Raw genomic sequence first — 24784 nt, 5'->3', positions numbered from 1 at the left:
ATAAAGTCATGAATAGTCTGATTATCAAGAAATATCTACAGATTAACAAAATCTTATTTGTATTTGCAGACAGAACCTTTGTTTGTCTCAATATTTCTGCTTTTTTTCTTCCAGGACAGCATATAGAACTATGATAGCAACCGGAGGAGTCATAACAGGACTGGCTGCCTTAAAAAGGCAAGACTCTGCCAGATCTCAGCAACATATCAATCTTGCCACAGCACCAGCTTCTGAGGAGAAGAAACCAGTTAGACGCCGGCCCAGGGCAGACGTAGTAATTGTCAGGGGCAAAATCCGGCTCTATTCTCCATCGGGATTCTTCCTTGTTTTGGGAGTGCTTATTGCATTCTTGGGAATTGCAATGGCCATCCTTGGATACTGGCCCCAAAAGGAACAGCTTTTAGGACCTGAAGATAACCTGTCTGTAAATGAAACCCAAGTCTTGAGAAGCCAAGGAAGTATTTTGCTTCGTTTCTTTGAACAGCACATGCACTCGGATAAGATGAAAATGCTGGGACCTTTTACTATGGGCATTGGAATCTTCATTTTTATTTGCGCAAATGCAATTCTGCATGAAAACCGTGACAAGGAGACAAAAATAATACACATGAGAGACATCTACTCCACTGTAATAGACATCCACACCCTGAGGATCAAGGAACAAAAGCAGCTGAGCGGTGCCTTCACTGGTTTGTTGGGAGAAGGAGAACTCAGGCACAGCGGGACCTCGTGTGCGTCACGGCTGGCTGCAAACACCGTGGCGCCTTTCTCTGGCTTCAAAAGCAATTTTAGAATGGATAGTTCTGCCGAAGAAGATGAGGTTACCCTAAATGAAGACAGGACCGCTGATAGTCTCCTGCCACCTCTGCTGACTGAGCAATCTAGTTCAGGCTTTGGACTTTACCCTCACTCCAGCAAGGCTTCAGATGACAAAAACACTAGCTCTATAAAGTGTGAAACAAAATCCATTGTGTCATCTTCCATTAGTGCTTTCACACTGCCAGTAATTAAACTGAATAACTGTGTTATTGATGAGCCCAGTATAGACAACATCACTGAGGACTCTGAGATCACTAGGAGTCGGTCTAGAAATCTGTCGATGGATTCTCTGGCCATTCCACTAGCAGACACGAATGAATCCTACAGACCAGCTGCTACCATGCTACCACGACACAATTCGTTTGTGGACACGCCATCTGATCAGTTCAAGTTTTCTATGACTCTTGGACCAAGCACGGGGAAGCTTTTATCCCCTGGTGCCGCCAGGAAGCAGTTTGGGTCCAACACATCTTTGCATCTTCTGTCTTCACACTCGAAGTCCCTGGACTTGGACAGAGGTCCGTCTACGCTCACTGTCCAAGCGGAACAAAGGAAACACCCCAGCTGGCCCAGACTGGATCGGAGCAACAGTAAAGGGTACATGAAACTAGAAAACAAAGAGGACCCAATGGACAGGTTACTTGTGCCACAGGCAGCAGTCAAGAAAGACTTTACTAATAAGGAAAAACTTCTTATGATATCAAGATCTCATAATAATTTGAGTTTTGAACATGATGAGTTTTTGAGTAACAACCTGAAGCGAGGAACTTCTGAAACAAGATTTTAATCTTTAAATTGCAATTTAGAAGATGTCATACAGTATTTTTTAAAAGAACATTTTGACAAGTGTTTCTTCTTCAGTGAGACTGGTACAAGCCTGTTTTTAACCAAATGCTTAATAGCCCATTAAAATTGGCTTGTGTGAACAGAGATCTTCATCTTTGTAATGCCAAGAGTTTTTTGTCTTAGTAGCATACAGCTGCAATACTGTACATTGTCATTGCTCACAGAGTTTTGGTATGACTGATTCCAGTTTTTCCCAAGTCATTATTTCTTTTGTTCTATATAAGCATGTTACTTTTTATCAATTTGACTCCAGAAGCCTGCATTAGGAAAAAGCTCCATTTACCTGTTAGGTCTGTTTGTTTAATGACTGTAAGACTCTAAAAATAGTGCTTGCGGTCTAGAATGGGAAGTGATCAGGAGCACATACTGGAATTATCAAATCCAGGCCTTTATCCTAGGTGTTTTCATTCACTTACAATACATCTCGGTAACTGCAGTCTTGCCATTGTCATTGTGAGAAACCTGTTTGCGTATTGGGGTGAGTGGATAGAAAAGAGTGGGTATAATTGAAACCATTTTTGTGAATTCATTGTAATTGGTCCAGTTGAATACCAGTGTTGTGAATTATTAACTATGCTTTATACAATAATCTTTCTACATCCATTGTAATTTAATCCTGTAGTTCTGGGTAAACATATAAAGTGAGAAATCTGAAAATTCTTCTGGGAATAGTTCTCTCAACCACTTTGATTGGCAACAGTTTTAAAAACAAAATATACAGATTAAATGAAAATCATAGGAACCTGCTGAATGCCAACAGGATTTTAGAAACATGGTGTATAATAAGATGATATTGTGACACGCATCTGAAGAGAATAATGAATATATTACCTCTCATTACAATAGCAAGATGCTAAATAACCAGGTCTCTGTGTTCAAAATACTGATACAAAGCATATAATTCAATATGTATACCAACATAGTATGAAAGCCCATTGCCTAAATTTTTATTTCTATATTTCAAATAATTATTGGTGTGATGATTCACTGGAGGCTTAGCTGTGCCAATTTGCATTACAAGATTTTGCAAAAGGAAGCGACATTTAAACCAATGTTTTTCTCAGCAAAGCAAGCTTCACAGTTGGCAGTTGTAGGGTATTGCTAAAGAAAATGTGAATTTGAATGTGCACACCAGAAAGTTTTTATGTATTTCATTAAGGTATTTAGGGTGCGATTCTGCCATGACACAGCCATGCTGGAGAGTGTCACGTCAAGCTGCAAGGCTCACCTAACCGGATGTTGGCCTTAATTGGTCATTTTTGATGCATTCACTTATCCTAAATACTCAGGAATTATTTTAATGGCTTTTCCCAAAAAGAATCAAACCTGTTAAAGTGTCATTGTTCTTCAATTACTTTTATTATGAAAGATCAAAGATAAAAATGCCCTCTTTTTTTAACATTCAGCTCCATATTTCAACTGCGCAACGTTTATGTGTCCAGAGCAGTACTTGCTCAGTGAATTGAGGCATGGTGTTAACTGTTAGAACCTCAAGCCTATATATTGTAACAGAGTTGGCTAAATATTTTGCTATGAAGCTTTTAATAACTTTCTGGTTTGTGTTCTTAAGACATTTGCTATTTTTTGAAATAAAATAAAACGTCTATCTGCATACATCCATTGTAAGACTTCTTTTTCCTCTATGATCTCAAATCTTGCATATCAGAGTATGATTTGGTATCATAATGTAGTATATAACATTGTGCTTAATATATTAACCTGTCGCTGGATATTTGGCCATGACTAATTGATTTCAGTGGCATCTCTACATGTGCAAAGGCTGCGTATTTTTTTCATGTAATGTGAAATATATTCAAAGTAGTTTTGCTATAAGGAAATTTAGTGTAAAAAGAACATGCTGTTCTTTTTAGTTTGGCGGTAAGTATTCTTATAAAAGTGGAGAACACCTGTTAAAGACATGAATGATGAAGGCTTCTATTTCCTTTAATAGCTACCTTAAATCATAGCTTAAAAGACTGGTTTTTGGGTACCATCATATGTGGGAATAGTGGTCCTTTTTTAAGTGTACACCACAAGGCTTCTCATGGAGCAAGAAGCTAAACCTTATATCTAGCCAGAAGAAATGTTATGATACTGCATCCTTTGTATGTAATAACTCCAAAAAGAAAGAGTTTAGATTGTGCAGTCAATGAGTTTGGTCCTTCTTCTGCCTAAGACTATTAAAAAAATACATTTTCTCCCTCTCAGGTAAGCATCTTAATCACTACCAATGGGTTAGACTGATGTTATGATCCGTCCCTCCCCCCTACCAAGGCTGTTTCACTCTGCTCATTTATTTGGCAAGTTTCGTCAGGGTGTAACTGCAGGGACAGAGCAGAAATGCTGAGTTACATTGTCTCTTCCAGGATGGCTTCTGTATTTTGAAACGGTGGCTGGATAAAATCCTTGAAACAGGGACTGGATTCATGCCAGGTTGGTATTTTAACCACTTCCCTGCGGAGCACAGTTTGCTCTCCCTGTGAGCCAGTGAACCGAACCCCTCCTCGCAGAGCAGCGCAGGGCTCAGACAGAGGGACTGGCAAATGCTCCAGCTGCTCCATGGCCTGTGCTTTCATGGATGGGAAGGTGTTGTCACAGGTTTTCTCAGCTGAAAAAGGACTTTGACACGGTGTTACCCACCCCGATGGCTGCTCTGATGCCTGAGCTGTGTAAAGGATGGAAAGGCGAGCTGGCATTACCTCTCTGGTTTTGAAAGAAAGTGAAATTTAATGTTTTAACTGAGCAGAATTGGTGAGGCTGCCAGTTCTGGAGATTGGCATCTATGTCTGTCATCTCGTATCAGACAGCTAAATAATTCTTTGCAACCATGTCAGAGTGCCTTTCTCGGACCTAGAAGTGATTCTACTTATCCTTAAAACACACCATTACTAGTCCTTTAGTTTCTGCTGAGTGAAAATTGGGAAATAGTCTTAACCTACAGCAGCAGTTTTCTCTCTGAAAAGCTTTTCAGGCAGCTTGTAGAGTTCCTGGATTGCTTTAGTTGTACATTCTTAAATTAATTCTTTTTCTTTTTTCTGATCCTTTCTGGGAACTTCTGCCTCCATCGTCCTAGCACTACCTTCTTTTTTGTTAATTTTCCTACCAGTTGTGACTTTATGATGAGCAAGTAGAAATCTTTTAGGAAGACTGTGTGCATATGAGAATGTAAATGGAATAAATGGTCTGTTATAATTTAAGAATGTTTCAATTAGTATGATTTAGCTACACAAGGGCAAGTTCATGCCCTCTTTTTAAACCTTTTAAAATTGAAATCAGAAACAAATTGATTGTAGTTATCACATGTTTAACTTTTAGGTCACATTTATTAACCCTTTCATCAATATTCTATGTATGGGAATGTTAAGTTGTTTCGTACTCTATGACTCAGTATTAGCCTGGAGTATTTTATGCATTCAGTAAAGCCCAGTTTTTAATAATATGACTTATCTGAATGACAGTTGACAGAATTACAACCCCAAGTCTTTTAAAGAATGGAAATTTAATAGTTAAAATACTTTTGTTTTAGAATAGTTTGTTGAAATTGAAATATAAGAACCCACTGTATTAAATGAAAAGCACTATGTCTAATCTGTTGTCTTGGTTCTAATTCAAGTAGATAAAGCTTTAGAGAAGAGTAATTTACAATCATCACTGTGAATTGTCTATAGAAAGAATCATAAAACCATTGTTGTCCCTTATCTGTTTTTATGCCAGCTAGTGTAATTATTCAGGATGACGGTCAGAGAAGCATCTAATTTATTTCTGAATCCCACGAAGTTCTTCAGTTTACTAATATTGTTTTTGCAAAATACTGTAGCTTAATTATGACTTACCAATAAATATATTTCCATTATCAGTCTGAAATTCTTATCAGCCCTTTAATTTAATTGCAATAGCCAACTGCTCTCCTATTAGAAAAATGCACCAGGAAAGTAAATACATAGATATTTCTGAGGGGTGAGTTTTGTATTTTCAAATAATTTCGTCACTGTGGTTGCTCAAAGTACAGACTCACTGTACAACAGGTGTAGCACTTAGATCTTTTTGTTCTCAGAATAGGTTCCTACATTGTAGGGAATCTTGTATTTGGTTTGGTCTCTAATTACATATTTTTTCAGTTTCAATACTAAATTCCATTTAATTCCAGCTCATTAAAAGACAATTCAGTTTTCCTGCTAATCTCTTCCATATTGATAATACTTACCCACTCTAGGTCTGTGCTTGGTGTTGAGGACCCATTGTTCATACCAGATGCATTTCAGGAGTTTACATCAAACTGGGTCCTGCCTGGGACTGTTGGATTGAACATCCATTGGCAACTGGAATGTGTTATATGCTCCTGGAGGACATCTCCCCCTGTTTTTTTTTCCTCTGAAAGGAGTCCAACGTGTGCTATGAGATTGCTCTTTGACAAGAACTGAAGTATGGTACCTGAGGCCAACTCAGAGATCTGTTTCAAAGGAACACTATCAACCTGGAAAAATCGGCTGGTTTAGCCACATCCTTAGTGACTTCTGAGAATTGCATTAGCACAAATGTACCTTATTCTTAGATTCATTAATAAATGCTATTTGATAAGATTAGTTTCATGTCATGTCCTTGAAAAACTCCATTAATGACCTCTCTGAAACCTTATACATCCCCCTACCAGCACAACTTGTCACCTCCTCATTTGATGGTTCATACTGAGCACAGTATTTCTCCTAATTTTCTTATCCAGCTTTTCTAATAATTTCAGATGTACTACTGTACCAAATGCATTGCTGAACCAAAGCAGATGAGATCCACTGCATATTTTGTCTAGAAAATTATTACTTCAAAAAGAGATATCAGTTTAGCATGTTACGATCTGTCTTCAGCACATCTGCTCAGCATCTTATCCTATTTCCCATTTTCATTCTTGTCTTTTGTTCCTTGATTTTTTTTTTCTGAAGTGTTCCATACTACCTGGATCATATTAGCAGGCATGAGAGTGGACAGATAACTTCTCCTTTCCTTTTTTCAGGCATTTCGTAAATAGAGTTAAAAACATTACTGTTATTTAATGCACATTGCCTTCCCTCTCTCTGTCAGACCAGTAGATGTATTGAAATTCTTACCTACGATGTGTTTCATGTGCCAACTTTTGCAGATTAGTGTGATAAAGATCATGTGCCCCCACACCATAAGAGCATCCAGGGCTTGCATTAAGCTTTCTCACAGGTGAGGATTTACACAGCTTCAATTTTCATACTTTCTTCAATTTTCCACAATTTTCTGTCTCTCCTTTCGACACTCTCATTCCCACTCTTTTTTTTTTTTTTTTTTGCTATTAGTCTCCTTGCCTTTCCCCCTTTTCTAGTATAATTAACCTACCTGAAGAATGAAGTAAATTATTCACTTAGTATAAAGGCTTAATCTGGAATGAACCTGTCACTTTCAGTGGTTTTGGGGGTTTGTTTAGTATTAAATTGGGGTACAGGGTAGCTGGATGTAACGCTTTGTTCATTTTAGCATGTTCCCACACTCACTGTCTGCTCTGTTACCTATGTATCCCCACTGTATTTCCTTGCTTGTGGTGGGTTTTTTGGTGTCATTTTGGTGAGGCTGTCATTAATCCAGTCTGATCTTGAATCATCTCCAGAAGCTTCCTACAATCAGGGTACACATTTGTGTGCTGTTGGTTTGAAAAACCCCTCTGCCTTACCTGCGAGTCAAATCACCAACCTTCTTGTCTGATTGGTTTCAATAAAAACTTTTCTGTTGAAATTATCAAAATTTGTTCAACTGAAATCAACACTTATCTTGAAGACTCACTGTAGTATATCCTTTTTGTTTAAACTTAATTGGATGAACACTTGAGTTTCTAGAAGCATCTTGTCTGCAGCACATGCGGTGCTTAAGAAAAGGCAGTTGGTACTTGCTACAGCAATTGTTTGCGGTAGACATCTGTTGGATCTTCTGTCTAGGGATATTTCTGCTCAAATGTCACAATCACCATTTGTTCGCAGTCTTTTTTTTTTTTTTTTCTGGGAAACTAAGTCTTCTACAAGGCAAAGGTAAAAATTCAAGGTAAAGACAATATTTAACTTGGTTAGCAATAATCAATATAGTTCTGCTTTTTAATTCAGTCATCACAGGGAAAAATATTTCTGTGCCTTCTAGCTACATATCTTGACTGTCTTAAATATCTGTGCAAAATAATTCTGGAAACAGTGAGCCAAAACTGAGTATCTAAGATGAGAGTGTAACACTGTTGTGTGGTCTTAATGGAATAGATTTAACAGAATATAATATTTTCACTATTAACCTCTATAGTTTCCTTAGTATAGTCATAAAATTTCCAGGGTGAATTTCTTAGCATTTTTCAGCAATAATCCTAGGCAACTTCTATTCCACCTTGAATGTTGCTCCAATTTGTTGTATTTACTGTCTTATCGCAGTCACTAGTTTTTCAAGGGTCTCAATGAATTCAAACAAAAACATGTGAATGAAGAACATGGAGAACATCGAATACTATCACACAGAGGGTATAATATAGTTAAACTCTTCTTGAACCTGTAGAGAATTCATTGTCATTTTAACAGGCAGGCAGCACTCTGATATATGATGTGAGCATATTGGATTATCCCCAGGAAAAAAAAAAAAAAAGAAAAGGGTTCTTTATTATCTCTTCATGGGGGCTCAGAAGAGGATTAGACTTATAACTTAATTAAATGGCAGTACTCTTTGGTTCTTGTGTAGAGGAGTCAGGTGAATACAACAGATTAGGAGGGGTTAGAAATTAATAAAATGGACATTAGGTTCATGTTAAACTGTACTTTCTAAATCTGTATGCCTTATAACTAACACTGAAATAGAGGACTCTTGCTTATTGTCACAGAAAACAGTCCTGGTTGTTCTTCTAAGGACAAAAATATACCTTCTTTCTTGACTTTTTGAATGAGTGTTTTCTTTCTTGTAAGAATGATACTTATCTCACTGTTACCTATACGCAGTTTTGCAAAGCTTTAATACCTTTCCTTAATACTTCATTTTACTCTGCATTTTCCTTTTGCAGGTAGGACAGGTTATGGCATTTCTGGAAATCACTCAGAACTCTCTGATATTTAGAGTTGCACCTACACCCCTTTTCAATGATGCTTTATTCTCTGGTCTCATGATTGGTGTAAGATGACTAAAAGTTGTCTGCCAACATAAGGGATGAATTCCCACTCCCTGATCTACTTTGAACAACAAATTTCAACAATGCAAAATCTACAATTCCTTTTGCACCAATCTGAGCACTGGTACTGGCTTTCTTGAAAGGGGAAGTTCAGTCTGCTGAAGCTGATAGATTCTCTGCAGCTACTTAAGATCTGAAGATCATCCAGGCTGAGTGCTATGAGAAGGAGGATGGAGCCTTTCTAGGCATCCAGAAAGCTCAACTCAGCTATAACCTGCAAAATTGTTTATCTGAATATTCTCCTGAACAGTCCAGGGCCTGGTTTAGTGAAGAGTTCAGCTTTTATTTTCTATAGATGGCTTTCTTCCTGAATGAGTAACAGTGTCTGCTAGTATAAAAATGTAAATTGTAAGTCAATTTAAAACTGTATGCACTTGGAGGACAAACATGGTCATATTTTTCATTGCCTTTCCTCATTTCTCCCCTTAAGCTAGTGTAGTCTTTTGTCTTACTTTTTCAAGGGTGTAGAAGCAGGTGATGTCATACAGGAATTAAAATTACATAACTTTCAAAACCAGCTTCTCTCTGATGAAGGTCTGTCACAGAACCTGTAGAAAGTGAATGAAAATGATTTTGAAAGACTCTCACCTCTTGTTAGAAACCACAATCCTGAATGAACTCTGAATAGACTGGGTACAGTGGAAAGACATAAATATCACCAGCTGACAGAATGAGATGCATGCCATTTTAGAGAGTGGATAAATTATATGGACAAGTTCGAAATAAGGATTTTGCTTCCTTTTTTGTTTATAGAGCAGAACGAATTGAAGAAATATGTCCTACCTAACTCTTTGCTGCACACAACTATCTGAAATTTATTTCTTTTTTTAGGTTTTTGGAGCTCATCGGAAGAGTAAGAAACGCAGTATCTCTTTATAGAAGTGCAGGCTTCTCCATATCTGTCCATCAAAAGGCCTCTGTTCTATTTAAAAAAAAAAAGTACTCTCAGAATATAAAGACAACTGATTTTTTTTAAATGCCTCTTAAATAGTAGGAAAAAAACTTAGTAAATAAAGTTAGTGTTAATATCAGTGTGATAAGAAAGAGTCTAAAACAGATTGAAGACTCCTTTGTTATTTCATATATGCTGCCAAACTCTAAAGGGTAATAACATTTCATTATCTTCATAACACTAGGTACATTGGGAACTTTGCCGAGGTGGAAGAAACTCCTATTCAGTGTCTGTTTTTCTTCGGTAATAAGGTTTGCGTTGGTGTTGGGTACAGATCTTCACGTAGTCAGCCATATCTCCTGCAAATCCAGCAGCTGATACTACAAAGGATTCAGCTGTTTTAAAATTATGCTTAGTGTCTAGTAGAATTGATGAAAATGTCAGTTTCCAGACTTCTAGCTAGTTACATGGGAAAAGCTGAGCAGTATCGGAAAAGGCAATCAAGGACAAGCAGGATCCAGACCCTGAAAATATCATTAAGTTTCCACTTAAGCTTGTCTCTCTCTTTGAATCAGCATAGTTCAATTTACAATAATTTCCTTCAGGATTCTTTCGTTACTCAAGCCTGTGGGCATCATCCTAAAGCTCAGAATGGAGTATTTGCCTTTTTCAGTAAAGAGGAACCATCTGTTTTTTCTCCTACACAAGTAATAGTGACAAAGGACATATATAACCGCCGTAACATTATCTGAAAGGAAAACAACATTTGCTTTCTCCAAGGAATATAAATAACATATTGAAAAGTATATGAACATTCACAGCATGTATGTGGTTGGATATAGCAGAAATTTAACCAGTTATAGTAACAAAAATTCGATTTTCTGTTGGTAGGAATTGAGGTTTATATTGCTTTTTCTCTTAGACCTGTCACCAATCCGTGTTGTCTGTCACAGTGAATGCTGGCTTTAACAGATAAGAAAATGAGAGGGAATCATTTTGCCCAACAGACTGTCCAAATCCTTCCTATTTTAGCCACTTGCCATTCCAATTTCTACACTTAAATTAACTGACTTTTCCTCCTGACTTTGTCCATCCTTTTCAAACTGTGGCTGTTTTCAGGAGGAACAGCGTCATCTTTAGCTCCTCATGGGGAGAAAGGATTTATTGAGTACTTAAGAGAATGCAGCAAAATCAGGGTCATGGCATAAAATTCAGAGTAGTGTGCCTGATATGCTGCTTCACACAGTGAAGAGTGTACATCCACTCTGTTTTCTCCATTAAACATTTTCCCATTGAAAGTTTCCTCATTTCACCCACATACAGACTCAAAAAGAGGGGTGGAAAAAGAAAGGTTTTGTGTCATTTTTAGCCAACATCACTTCGTATTAGACAGTGCACCTCACATTCCAGCATTCCAGATACTGGAGTTTTCTTTCTATTTCTAATATTTGCTGTCTTCTTCATATCTTTACAGACTATTTCTCTCCGGCAGCCTTTCCATTGCAAGCGACGGCTAAGTTGATTTTTTTCCATGTCATTCTACCTCAGCTGCAGGATCTCTGCTTATCCTTCACAGCCTGCACCTTACAACAGCGAGATCATGAGCCTCGAGCCAGAGATCTCCTTAGCTTGAAGATGCCACCAAAGCCGTTGAATGCTGGAGAACAACATAGTCCCTGTTAAAAATCTCTTTGTAGAATCCCAAACATAAGTTCATTTTGCTTTTAGAGGAATGAGCAAAGGAAGAGATAATGGCTTCAGAGCACCTACAGGAAGTTAAACGCAACAGTTTCTGCTGGGCTCACAGGACTGTATTACTGTGAACACTCATAAACCCAAGAACTGATGTTATTGGGAATGTTTCTAAAGCAGCCACAAAAAGAAATCTTATGTGCATGCAATATGGCACTGTTCACAGTTGAGATTAATAAGACAACAGTTCCTTCGGTTAATTTTCAACTCTTTTACTTTTGCTCAGTTTAAACGTTGCATGTAAGATGGAAGGTGTTTTACTTAGTGTTCAGGTCCCTTTTAGTTATCTGACTAGCACCGACTGATTTTCTGAACGAAAAAGCCAACCCAAAACTCAGTAACAGTCATGAGGAAGGTGGCCACAGAACAGCCTTCTCTCCTCCATAGAGAGTGCAGACAGTGCAGGGCAGGGGCCATAATTTGGCCTCAATTTCACCGTCAAGTCTTGATTATGAATATAAGAAAGATCAAACAGATGTCATGTTTCTTCTTCTTTGCTCCATGGATGGAAATGAGAGAATAATAAGACGCTGAATAAGAGTGAAAGTAAGAAAAATAAATGCTAAAATCTCAAAATGGAGTAACTGAAAAGTAAAAGTTTTTGTGAAAATCCTTCTTTTGAAAGAGAAGAGAATAAGGGTGATTTTCTAACTCTTGCTCCACGCAAAGCTGTTAAACGAAGGGACAATTAGCAATTTTTTGTTTTTCTTTCCCTTTGTAAAGAGGCACAGGAGCTGTGTTCCTCTGGTCTCTCACAACCTCTTCTTCACTTCAGCCAATACGTGTGCCTAGTTCAATACACATTTTTCTATAAAAGCCGGGGCAGGTGACTAACAGAGCTGTCTATGAAGTGCTGTGGCAGCCAGCTGAGGAGTGAGGAGCATGTTGTGTGGGGAGAGTGCCAAAGAAAATGGAGGGAAAATTGCCAGAATGGATCAGAAGTAATGGAAAGACAAACAGATTGACTGATTGGAGAAAATGTCCATTTTTCCACTGAAAGGTAGCTGGCATCTCTCAAGAGAGAAAACAGGCAACTGAGAAAAAAAACCCCAAACAAACATCACAACCACCACCAAAGAACAAACAAACAAAACCACAAAAAGCAAGGTAAGATAGTCTTCCTTGTGAAGCTCAGGGCCACACAGTAATGACAAATGCATCTATGCTTTGGACACCAAAAATAGGCTTTAAGGAAGAAGTGCCTGATAGGCATATTTTTTTGCAAATAGTTGTTGGTTTGGTTTGCCTCAAAGTCTTGCATACAGGAAATCACCCACCACTCAGTTTGTCTAATGTCTCCTGAAGCTCCACGTGGTGTTGTTTCGGTTCTGCACCCTAAACCCGAGCTTCAGATCTACAGTTCCCCCATCCAGGCAGTAAGCTTGGGAAATCAGCAAAGCTACAACAGATTATTGCAGAAGCTTAGCCTGAAAAAATCAGCGTCAGCAGGCGCTTTCAGGCCTAGAGATAGCAAAAGTGCCTGAGGTCTTGGCTGCCCTAGATTATGAACTGAGTAGGAGTCTGGTGACAACAAACTGGACAGGTTGTTGAGCAAGCAGGAAAGCTGAGAGAGGAGTGGCTCTCCACAGGAGCAGTACAAGCTGGCCCAGAACTAAGCTGAAGGGACTCTGCCAAAACCAGTGACCCAGTAGAGAGTTGGAAATCGAGTATTTTGGGAAGTGAGGGGGTCAAGGGCCACTGAAAAGAGTCCCAAAAAGTAACAAGAGCCAAATAATTGTCTGCTGTAACTCTTCTTACCACATTGCCAATTGTCATGGTTTGATTGTAAACCTTGCAATATTCAAGAGACTAATTTTCTTGCGATTTATGGCAATATATGTTCTCACTGGAGGAGGAAACAAACTCCTTTGTTCTTAACCCTCTGTCCTGCAGAAACTTCTGAAAGTGTGACTTGAGGATATCCTGGATACTCAGAATCAGAAAATGATGGAAAAGCTTAAATTTGTAAATTTAAGAAGAGATTTGTAAAACATCTGAAAATTTTTAAAGGGAGTCTCTTGATTTTTTTGGACTTAGCCCAATTTTGAAGAACTGGCTCTGGAGGTAATTTGGGCTAGCTATAAGAGGTCTGCTTCAGGAGGCTGACTCCTTGAAGAAACAGGGAATTCCTTGCAGAGCTGTGTGGACCTAAAGAAAACATTATCTGATGTAGAAAAGGTTATGGGTGTCCCAGCAGCGAGTCTGAATCTCTGTCCCGCAGCTGCACATGGAACTGATAAGTGGGATGCATAATATCTGACCAGGCGGATGAGTTTATACCCCCTGAATTAACCACACCACTGCAGGTGTATGTGAAGAGATTCCTACTATAATACCTTTTCCCCCAGTTCTTGCCTTTTTTTTGCTTTAGTGCCTTTACAAGGGAACATGGAAGAAAGAGCAGAGAAGAATAGAAAACTCAATTTCAAACTGTAGTTTCTATGCTTTTGTGTAGAGACAGAGAAAAAAAGTGATGTTTCTCACAGCACTATATTTATTTCAGGATTGGATTTCTGAATGATCTGATTCTTTATTCTGATGTGACTGATGACAAGATTTGACAGGAAAGGATACCTATACTAAGAACTATTTAATTCAGTGAGTGCCAGGTCAAAACACAGAGCTGCTGAACAGGAGAAGGTGAAAGCTGACAATTTCCTAGATGCATAAGGTTTTGTAATTCAATTTCTTTGACGTCTTGATCCCTTATTTATTGAACCTCTCTTTTGAAACAAAGCAAGGTGAGAAGAGATCATTTGACTTGTGAGCTAGGAAGAGTGAAAAGCATTTGCCTCCCAGGTGTAACTCTATCTGCATGACCCCAAAGATCAGCAGAAATATGTAAGTATCTACAGACCCTTGGCTCACCAGATTTTCAAACAAAGTGGCTCAGTACTTGGTTTAACACTACCTGGTATGCAGGAACCTGCAGGGACCGTGTTGACTCACATGCCTATAAGATTTTGTGGGATAAATTCTGCCTGGGACTAGATGTGTGACCCTTGGAGGCTGCCATAATGCATTTTTGATGCACACACCAGATATGCAAAGGGGCCGCATCTTGAGGAAACAAAGGGCTTTGTTCTGCTTCTGTCCCAGTTCACAAGTCAAATGTTTGCTTTAGCTGGTGCTGGTGGCCGGAGGCTGATGCGAGTGGAATAAGCACCCTTAAATAGATGGATTCACTGCCATTTCTGCCTGTACTACCCTGAAACCTGTCCCTCCTTTGCACTTGACAGACAGGGCGGCTCCTAAACATCTGCTGCTTGACAGCTAAATATACATTCTAACCCACACAGAGTGCCATCCCGCCTTGCCGGCTGCAGTCGAGCTTTCACCCCCCGTGGATGGGGAGACATCAAGTAAATGGTAAAAATAGTTGAGAGACCCTGGGGCAGAGAGGATTACGTATGTGCTGACTCTTGGGGCAACCAAGATTGGAAAGAATGGTTCTTATGTAAGAACCATTACTTACAGGTTAAGTGAATTCGTATTTTTATTTTCCCTGCAAATGCAGAATGCAAGAAAACACCATTTACAGAAGGAGTCTACTGTCATTAGCTGGAGGGTGTAACAGCGAACACATGCCAAAGCAAGGGACAGAATGGGGGCTGCTTTCCTGCATGGCAGAGCCCTCCATGATATATATGCCCTTGGAGAACCCAGAGGCGAACCCCTCCATGGATGTGTTCCCTGCGAGCAGTCACCTGTCTGGGTGAATCAGCCTGGGGCTGATTCTCCTGCAGGACAGAGAAGCAAAAGTCATGAGGGTGGACCATAATTATCATGTTTTCAATACATGGAAGATTAAAAGGTGAAGAGAAAGAACGCTTTAACCAGCTAAAAGGGGCAGTTTTTGTTAAGCATGTGCATGCCTTTGACACCTTGTTGTCATGACTAAGGAAAGTGAGGAATTCTGGTAAGATCCTTAAATGGGGAGAAACCAGCTTCAGGCTGTCAGTCAAGGCAGAAATCTATTTAAAAGGTCATTTTTGAGATCCGGGTAAGGAATCATACAATTAGCTGACTGACGGCATATTGATCAGCAGTTCCCGTGGTGAAATGCCTCTCTGTCTTTAGGGAATGGAGCTGTTGGGTTCCTTTCTCACAGGCTACCTCTCACTGCTCTTCTTCAGTGTTTGTGTGCTTCTCCATCAATGACCTTGTAGCTTAGCTGGATGCATCTGCTGATCTGCTATCTAATAGTGAGAACTCTTTGCCAATTTTCCCAACTATGACTAGTCAGCATCTATAGCATTCTTACCCTTAATCTCAAGCAACAAGGAAAAAAAAAAAAAACAAAAGTGTTATTCCTTTCTTTCTCTGTGTTTCCTCAAACAAAGGAACATTTTGCACTACTTTTGCAGCCTTTGTGAACATGAGAATTTCAGTGGTTCAGACACAAATTTATGCTGGTAAGACAAAGACTAGGGGCTATACTTTTGTTATTCCCAGCAGAGGCTTGAGATTTGTTCTTAGCACATGGAAAGACGTTTGATGTGGAAGTGCTACAGCACAGCTGCAATGGAATCTTTTCTGTTTTATCAGCATTTTTTATCAGAAACCTTTCTACAGTACTGAGCCTCTGGGAATACAGCTGGAAATTACAGACATACCACTGGAAATGTGCCCACAGATCTGATGTCATACAAGCACAGGAATCAAAATTGCCTTTATATGGGTGAAGCCAAATCTACACTGTTCTCTGTAATTTTTTTTAAGGCAGCAGTGGGAGAGAGACACTTAAATACCTTAAAAAAATTAAATCTTGGTAAAATTTTGCTATTTAAATTGTGCTCCAGAATTTGAGCATAAGCTCTGCATCAGCAGGCAGGAAGATTTCCTCCAACTTTATCTGGGATGCCTGTTTACAGTAAAGACAGTATTAACAACACTTCTGCACTTTGAATTGGTTTGGTGTATACCTTACCGAAATTACAGGCTGGTGCAAACACCTAGGCAAGAGTATGGTCTTATCTCCTTACGCACATGTCAGAGGTAGCATGAACTTGATGTAGTTCATGTACATCCAAACATTGTTCGTGAAGAGCATAAAATTCTCCCTATCATTGCTAGATGCTATGGAGTCTACTGTCCTGGGAAGATCCGTTTCTTTCCTGGCCAGCTGTTTGCCATTTCCCAAAGACAGAAAGCTGGTTTTGCTTGCAAATGTTTGCCCTTTTTTTTTTGTCTTCTACTCATGTGAACTCAGATTGTTTTACATCTAAAACCAAACAAAAACCAAATGAAATCAACGGAAAAGGTGGAGGAAACCCTGGTTATGATGGCAGTTGACAATGTCTTTCTGTCCTGGAGGGCTATATATTTCTCCAGGTAATCAGAGGAATCAATACAATATGGAGAAGAATTCACGGTGAGAACCCCCCCCGATCTCCTTCCTGCCCATACAGAACAAATTATTCTGTCTTTGGGTGTCCTAGCTTTGCGTTCTGAGTATTTGTTTAGTTTTGTTTCATTCTTCTTCCTTTCATCTGTGTAAAAGATTTTGCATTAGCAAGTAATGCTACATATTAATTAGCTGTGAACAATATCAGCTACCAGTGACCTCACAGGCTGTAAGATGCAGAAATAGTAATAAAGTGATATAGAACTGAAAGAGTTGCATTGGCGGTAGTATGAAGAACACTGGAACACGCTGGCTTACAGCTGTGATTCCCTGTTGCTTCTGATATTAGTTTATTGTTGATAATGTACTTATTAGAAAAAGAAAAGCACCATGCTGAGGCAGAATTTTAAAGAAAGCTGGAAAGATCATAGACTGCTGGATGGATGTTGCCACTCAAGCTACATGTGGGTAACAGTTGGCAGTTGGTAGTGTGCAGCAATTGACTTTTACATAGATGAATACTGTACTAGAATGTTGACTGGTGAGAGCTCCACTCCCATTAAGCAGTAGGAACTGTTTCTTGCTGTTTTGGGCAAAACTGTTTCATACAATTAGAGTCGTAATTAGAAATGCCAGACCTAATGTTCTGTTGCCTACTTTGGTTTGAGGACTATGGAAAAATATTCACTTCTGACAGAAGTTTGCACCCACTAATTACTTGTGAAAAGATCTGGAAGGGAAGCAGAACCTCAATCTTTCAGTAAAAGAAAAAGCAATTAAAAGAAAAAGCAAGCCATTAATGTTATTCATTTCTCTGGATGATCTGTGGCATTACTGCATTGTTAGCACTCTGACAACATTCCCTTATTAGTAGCATTCAGTCTGACTTTCATTTCTTCTAATGCCCCCAAACATGGCTCTGTCATAAAGAGTGCTGAGATGTGGGAATAAATTATGATGAAAATTACTTGGATCTCAACTGACCAATAATTCTGTCCATCATTTCTCAAATGGTCCACAGGGGTTAGAAAAGACAAATTTGAGGGTTACTTTTCCTGACAAACATGCACAGGTTTGTCATCTAATCTTGAATCAATAGCTCTTACTGATGGCTACAGAAGTTTGTTAACGTACACTGTCATACAAAACTATTGCAACTTATTAGTTATGCAAAGGAGTTTGAAACCGTTTGAAAACATTTCCTTCCTCTTCCATGTAAACATATACTCATGTATCAACCATACGTGAAACAAACTTGAAAGTGAGGTGAAGTTGTCCAATTATTTGAGTTCTTTCTTCAAAGAGCAGCATACTGCTGTTCTAAAAATTAGTCCTGGAAGGTAAGCCTTGCACAAGACTTTGCATGAGAAATTTTGCCCAACTCTCTTCTATTTCCAAAAGGCAAGGATGAGGGAGATGGATACAGCTTCATGTTTTGCCTTAGGTCAAATAAATCTTTAAACAGGCTGATGTTAGAAGATGACTTGTTCACCTGCAGAAGTGCTTCACAGGTCGAAATCTTCTGCAGCTTCATATTGTTTTGGAGGGTGCAGGCATTGCTGTCCAGGTGGTTGCATGAGGCGCTGGGATCCTGTTAGGCATGTCCCAGGGTGAGCACCTCCTATCAGGTGAAGCAGGCAGTTGAATTCATCAGGCTGTCTTCAGTTTAATTTTTCTGCTTCATCAAATTGATATTCATTATAATGCAGTGCTGGTCTTCGCTGAGAACAGTGAATGATGCATTCCTGTGAAGGAAAGAAACCACAATGAAAGGCTGATATCTGAGCTGTCTCACTGCATGTGCAGAGCATTTAATGTTTTTCTTTTTATTTCTAGCATGATTGCTTACGTGGGGTCAGTTTTCCGTTAAGGATTTTTTCAGCACAGTTCCACTTAAAGAGCTGAAATGACATATCTATTCACTTTTTTTTCAGTTCTTGGATGATAAAAATGTAACAGGAAAAGCAAATTTTATGCTAATTTTCTATCATGAAGACCTATGCTAAAGCATAACTCCTCCTTTCCCTCCCACCAAAAGCCCTGTACACATACAAACATTTACAACAGGATTCCTGGTAGGATTTAAGTAATTTTCCATTTTCTTTTCCAAAGTTTTCAGCTTTAATTTTAAAATCTGCTACCAGAAATGAAGTATATATTTGTTTCATAAAATTTGATTTTATTGTAAAACATTGATTTGGAAAAGAAATATCCAGAGAAATACTCAAGCTTACAGCAGGCAGATATTCATCTGGTTAGCCACGACTAATCCAAAAGTAGGGTAGTCTCAATTAAATTCCATTTGTACCTTTGTGTGTAGTCCCAAAGGGATTTTCCTGCTGATTTTTCTTTATGTCGCTGGTTGTTATACAATAGCTGAGACATTTGAATGCTCATCCAAGCTTGCCTTCTTAATAGAGCTCATGACAGTTTGTAAATTCTGGTGCCAGTCAGTTAACTGCTGAGATGCCTTTGGAGAGTGCAGCCCTACATTTCGTAATATTTCCTATGTTGTCTCTCTAGGTGACAGGAGCTTTTAAAACAGAAGAGCAACGAAAAGCAAATACCGAATAATATTATTTATACACAGCTTTTTCTGTATGTGGAGTTACTGACAGTTATGAAGAACAGTAACTCCCAAACATTTATGCATTTATGCAACCAAAACCTAGTTTTTACAAATATTTGCCTGGTATCCCTGCATTAGCCACCAGAACAGATATGAAATGTCTCTAGTAAATTTTATAGTTATCACACAGTCTGAGTTTGCTATTCAAACACTATCGTAAGCTGGCTGTCCCCTCTGTGAGCTGCAGGAAGGCAAGCTGACTACCTCTGCAGATAGCAGAGGAAAGAAAGAGTGGCTGGATGTGAAGGCTGAACTGCCCTGTTATCTTTAAAGAAGCTTTTTCGGAGCAGCAAGGCACACTTCCAGATCCCTGTAGGGAAATTTAGCCATACCTATGATGAGGGCAGACAGTTCTGAAGACCCCTTCATCTGATACATTTCACAAGCACTAAATTCATCATGAAAGGATTAAGCGGCTTAGCTATCGTCCCCTTCACAGCAGCTTCTTTCCCTGCAGAAGTCCCAGAAAAGGATGCTTTTCATGAGGGTGCCTTGCATGAGTGATGCAGAGAGTGTGGTCACACCCCGTGAACAATGTCAATTTGAAAAAACAGTTGTGACACCAGGGCTGCCTTTATCCCATAACTACCTCTAAACTAGACAGACCTGGTGCTCCTCTAAGGAACAAGAGCTAATTTCAGTCTCATCGTTATTCATGTAATGTGCTCTTTCATTTTTCATATGAGGAAGGATATCCTCTTAAATGAGTTTTGAATCTCCGTGAGTATTTTACAGAACACATGCATAAAATATGGTAGGCTGAGCAGAGAATAACCCAAATTCCTGAATTGTATTGTGCAACATCCACTTAGACAAATTTGAAAATGAATTTGTTTTTCTTTTTAACTTTGACTTATGGCATTCTCTGTTTGACTAAGTATGGGAGATTTAAGGGATTTTCTTAAGGTTGTTGTGTGGATGGGTTTCTGTTAGATAGAGATTTATTTCTGAACTAGAGAAAGCAACTCCAAAGCTGGCGCGAAGGTTGAAAAACAACACCTGTTATGAGAGTGACCTGAACATGGACAATATCCAATCAGCCAATGCATGGTTGGAACATGGACGCGTGATCAAGAAATAACTGCATATATAAGGAGGCTTGTCTCTGTAATAAATGGCTTCGCTTGAATTCATATTGAATTGTGTGGAGTCCATGAGTTTTCGCCCTCACAACTAAGGATCTTAATTCATTCTAGCTTCATCATACCTACATGTCTGACTCATATACTGTATCTAAATTGAAATTAGCTACAACTGGGCTAGAGTATTGATGTTGAGAATACACTGGTATAAACCTGTGGCATTTCTTTGGTCCGAGCAGTTAAGCAATGACCTGTTGGTAGCACAAACTTCAGTGAATTGTGACTATGAGGATGCCTTGCCTTTCTGAATAAAGAGTGTCAAAAGTTCTAATTTATTGCAGCTAAATGACGTGCAGCATGTCAGAGCATTAGATTGACGATTGGACAAGGTCAGGAACCTTGGATTAGATGTCTGCCTGTGTGACCATTGCTTTTTTTGTCTTTGAAAAGTTTCTTCTCCACGGAACAAGGCAAATGAAAATCAAACTTGGTTTGATAAAAGTCTATTTTAATTGAAAAGTAAAAAGAAGGAAGATTACAATTGTGAATGTTTGACAATATAAAATAATCTTCCTAATGAATATTTCACAAGAGTAAAGAACAATCTCTGTAATATGTGGCAGAGATAATTGGAGAAGTGTAAATTACATACTCAGAAACTCCATAACTTTGTCTACTCCTGGTAGTAGATTTATGGTTCTGGTGATAATTTATTTCAGTTCTCTGTGATACACAAAGAAACAATATTCTCGAAACACTGGTGGTATTTATTGGCTTTTCAAATAATGTAAAGTGTTCAGTGGCCCATCCTTTTGCCAGTCAATTCACCAGTTATTTTCCCTGTATCCAAAATTGTAAATGATTTTGTTTTTCTGCATTGCTATAAAGTTGACGTAAATATTTTCAGTGATGCTTACTGAATGTCACTTCACATATTTTAGTGTTAAAATATTCAGAAAGGTGTGGCAGAATGTAGAGACTTTTTGTACTAAATTTTCAATATCTGATGTTTTGACACATTTATGCTTAGTTAAGAACCTTAAAAGTTTATTCTGGATGAAAACTTCTCCTTTTTAATTTCTATCTTATTTCTAAAGAATAAAGATAAAAGTATTCTCAGGTTTTTGGAAGATATATTTTAATAGTTTTATTTTTTGGTCTCATTCAAAATGAAATTCTTTGTTTTTACTGAATGTATCGATTTTAATTACATTGTATCGAACTGTTGTGATAAGGGTTCTACACTGTTGTATTCAAAGTGTACAGTGGAATAAAGTCACACTTTGAAGAGCTGCTAGCATAATATAAACTGCATGCACCTTCTAACATGATGTTTCTGAGATTTCTGTAGTTGTGTTTATTTCAGGTTAATGCAGGTTTTTTAGGACAACAAACCTGCCTAGTACGGGTTTTCAAACAATCCAGTTCTATAATTTTCTTTCAGTTGGCTCTAAACACTTGACTGATTCTTCCTTGGAGTTCTCACATCTTGTATTCAGATAACATTTGGGAAGACAGCACTGTTTAAAATGGAAATGCAAATTCTTTGGCACAGATTAATGCTGCCAATGAACTTGTTTGGCTAAAATAAAACATCAGCAACAGGGTTCAGATGAAAATTTCCACTTTGCCTAGATGTGCTCTCCTTTAGAGCATCCCAGATTCTGCCTCCTACCTTGCCCTACCCCGATCTTGTATGTTGTTCCCTTATTTATTTTGCCATCCTGTTAGAGGTCTGGACTACACTCTGGTATTACCACTAAAGCCCCATTCCTGCAAAAAGTCTTCATAGTGAGCCACCTGAACTTCTCCTGTTCTTGGCTCAGAGCAAATGGAAGGCTTGAATAAAGTTTAGAAATGGGTGCTGAAACAGGCTCTTTAACGGAAAAAAAAAGAAAGGACAGAAAAAGGAGAAGGGGCAGGGAGGTTGCAACTTCTTTAGGGTAAGCATGTTTTCGTAGAAAAGAGAAGTATACACCAGGTACTGTGATACCTCCGGCCCTTACCATAGCAATAAAAGTGACTTTGAGAGTTCATATTGTTTCATAATGAAGTGAGATCAGATTTTCTGGATGATTCTGGTGGAACTGACTTTATAAGGGCTGTCTACTTTCCTCCTGTCAAAATAAAAAGGGAAGCAAAGCATGGCATCTACACAGAGGAAAAATATCCACTGAAGCAGGAAAATGAAATGCTCCAGCTAGCTGTCTGCTTTCCCTTCCCCTCCTCCAATTACATTTTCAATAATTCATGCAGGTTTTTGTGTGATATCTTTTTTAGCACAGAGCCAAGGATCACAAGATTTTTTCCAGGATGATAAATTACTTTTGAGGGTTACTGGGAATTTTAGAATGTTTCTCCACTCTGTCTCCCTTCCCTTCCCTTCCCTTCCCTTCCCTTCCCTTCCCTTCCCTTCCCTTCCCTTCCCTTCCCTTCCCTTCCCTTCCCTTCCCTTCCCTTCCCTTCCCTTCCCTTCCCTTCCCTTCCCTTCCCTTCCCTTCCCTTCCCTTCCCTTCCCTTCCCTTCCCTTCCCTTCCCTTCCCACTCCTGGGACAGTCAGCTCAAGCCTTTTGCTGTTCTGCATTGGGTTTAATGGGATTTAACAAATCTCAGGTACTTTTTCCATGGTTGAGGCATGACGGACCTCCTTGGAGTCATCAGGACCACCCAGAACACTACGGGGTGTTGCCTCTGCTGGGGATGGTGGGGACCTGTGTGGGGTGCAGGACAGCCTGTACCTCCCTCAATGGGTTGGTGAGTGCAGAGACAGGTCCCACTCAGCTCTGGGAGACGAAAAGGGTGCCAGAGCTGGTCCAAGAGCTCAGTTGTGCCTTCAGGCATTCTTTCATTAACCAGAGAAATTCTCTGGATCAGCTGGAGAACAGAAATTAATTAAACAAGAGGGAACAGTCTGAGTCAAGCCTCCAATCAGGATGATCCATCTTTTTTCAATAAATATTTCTAAAAGTCACAGGTAAAAAGGAACAGCAAGGAGTTTACACATTTGTGAAAGAAGAGTTTAGTGAGTGAAAAAACGATTCTTTCTTTGCTTGACAAAATCCAAAAGGGTTTAAACAGCTTGGTTACAAAAGGGCAGGTTTAGCATAGACAACCTTTCCCATATGAACACAGAGTAGGATTTATTAATTAGTAATTATTCCTGTAAAGGACAGATTCATACTGACAGCAGTAATGAAAAATTCATGATGGAGACTTAACATTTCTAATCTGCTAGATTACTATAAGGAGGCTGCCAAATTTGGGCGACCAGCCAGTGCTAAGAACACAAACAAATATCATAGTTCCCATAGTAACTGGGATCACCTTGGAGATGATTAATACCAGTCTGACTTACAATGGGTGTTCCAGAGATATCATTTTCTGTTGATTTAATTATGACCTGGTATAATGTAGCTGAGCATCTCCGAAGAAAAACAACTACATATTTCTGAAGTTCTTCCTCCTACTCCTTGATGGTGGTCTGAGGATTTATTTTTCCCCGCTTTGGTATTAAGAGAAAACAACAAATCACATAGCACACATGCCAGCATCATGCATGCTATGCTGGAATTTAAATAGGTATACTGAACAGCGTTTAGTAATATTTAGAAACTTCTCATTTGTTTGTTTGTAGTCTGGTAAAAGCATCTGTTGTACTCTGAGCAAAACTAACCATCAACAGTTTTCCTACTTAATCAGAGAACATCGTCTGGTGCTAGAATAATTTTTACAATCCATCACAAAAATGGAACTTTCTGAACAGAATCCTATTCAAAGGTTTTACAGTTTTAGCTAAAGTAAAATGTTAACTTCACAGGAGTCTGTGAAAAAAGAATAAATCTAAAATTAAAAAAACTTTAGATCTTGTTAGCACTACCATCAGAGAATTTAGGTATTCTATGAATAAAACACTCTTTGTGTTTCAATCACCACTTTAACACTTGTGGCATCATTCAGTCACTCAGTTTCTCCATGAATAAAAAGTGCATATGAAATCTTGAACATTAACATGTTTTTCTAAAACACAGAAATTGCCTGGAGGTGCTGAATCTGTACAGAGAACTTCTACTATTATCATAGAATCAGCATAAAATTCAGTTTTACTTCAATTTGTTATTGAGGGTCAGTTTTTCATGCACTTTCCTGATACATAAAAAGTTGAAAATTAAACAGCAAATTGTAAGAAAGATCACATATTTACCAAAATGAAGTC

General features: G+C 38.7%; 1 protein-coding gene across 5 annotated transcripts in view; it reads left to right on the top strand.

The window, feature by feature from the left end:
- The window catches only part of TMEM200A (transmembrane protein 200A), a 54877-nt gene extending 51598 nt beyond the window's left edge, over nucleotides 1–3279 (top strand). For all 5 annotated transcript variants that reach the window (XM_065835674.2, XM_071806560.1, XM_071806559.1 and 2 more), the window contains one exon: nucleotides 115–3279. In XM_065835674.2, the coding sequence (XP_065691746.1) occupies nucleotides 131–1606 (1476 nt within the window). In that variant the 5' untranslated portion in view covers nucleotides 115–130 and the 3' untranslated portion in view covers nucleotides 1607–3279. The remainder of the gene's footprint in view (nucleotides 1–114) is intronic.
- Nucleotides 3280–24784: the final 21505 nt, after the last annotated feature.

The sequence above is a fragment of the Patagioenas fasciata genome, chromosome 3, assembly GCF_037038585.1.
Source record: "Patagioenas fasciata isolate bPatFas1 chromosome 3, bPatFas1.hap1, whole genome shotgun sequence".
NCBI lineage: Eukaryota > Metazoa > Chordata > Aves > Columbiformes > Columbidae > Patagioenas > Patagioenas fasciata.
This window is presented reverse-complemented; position numbering and strand designations above follow the sequence as displayed.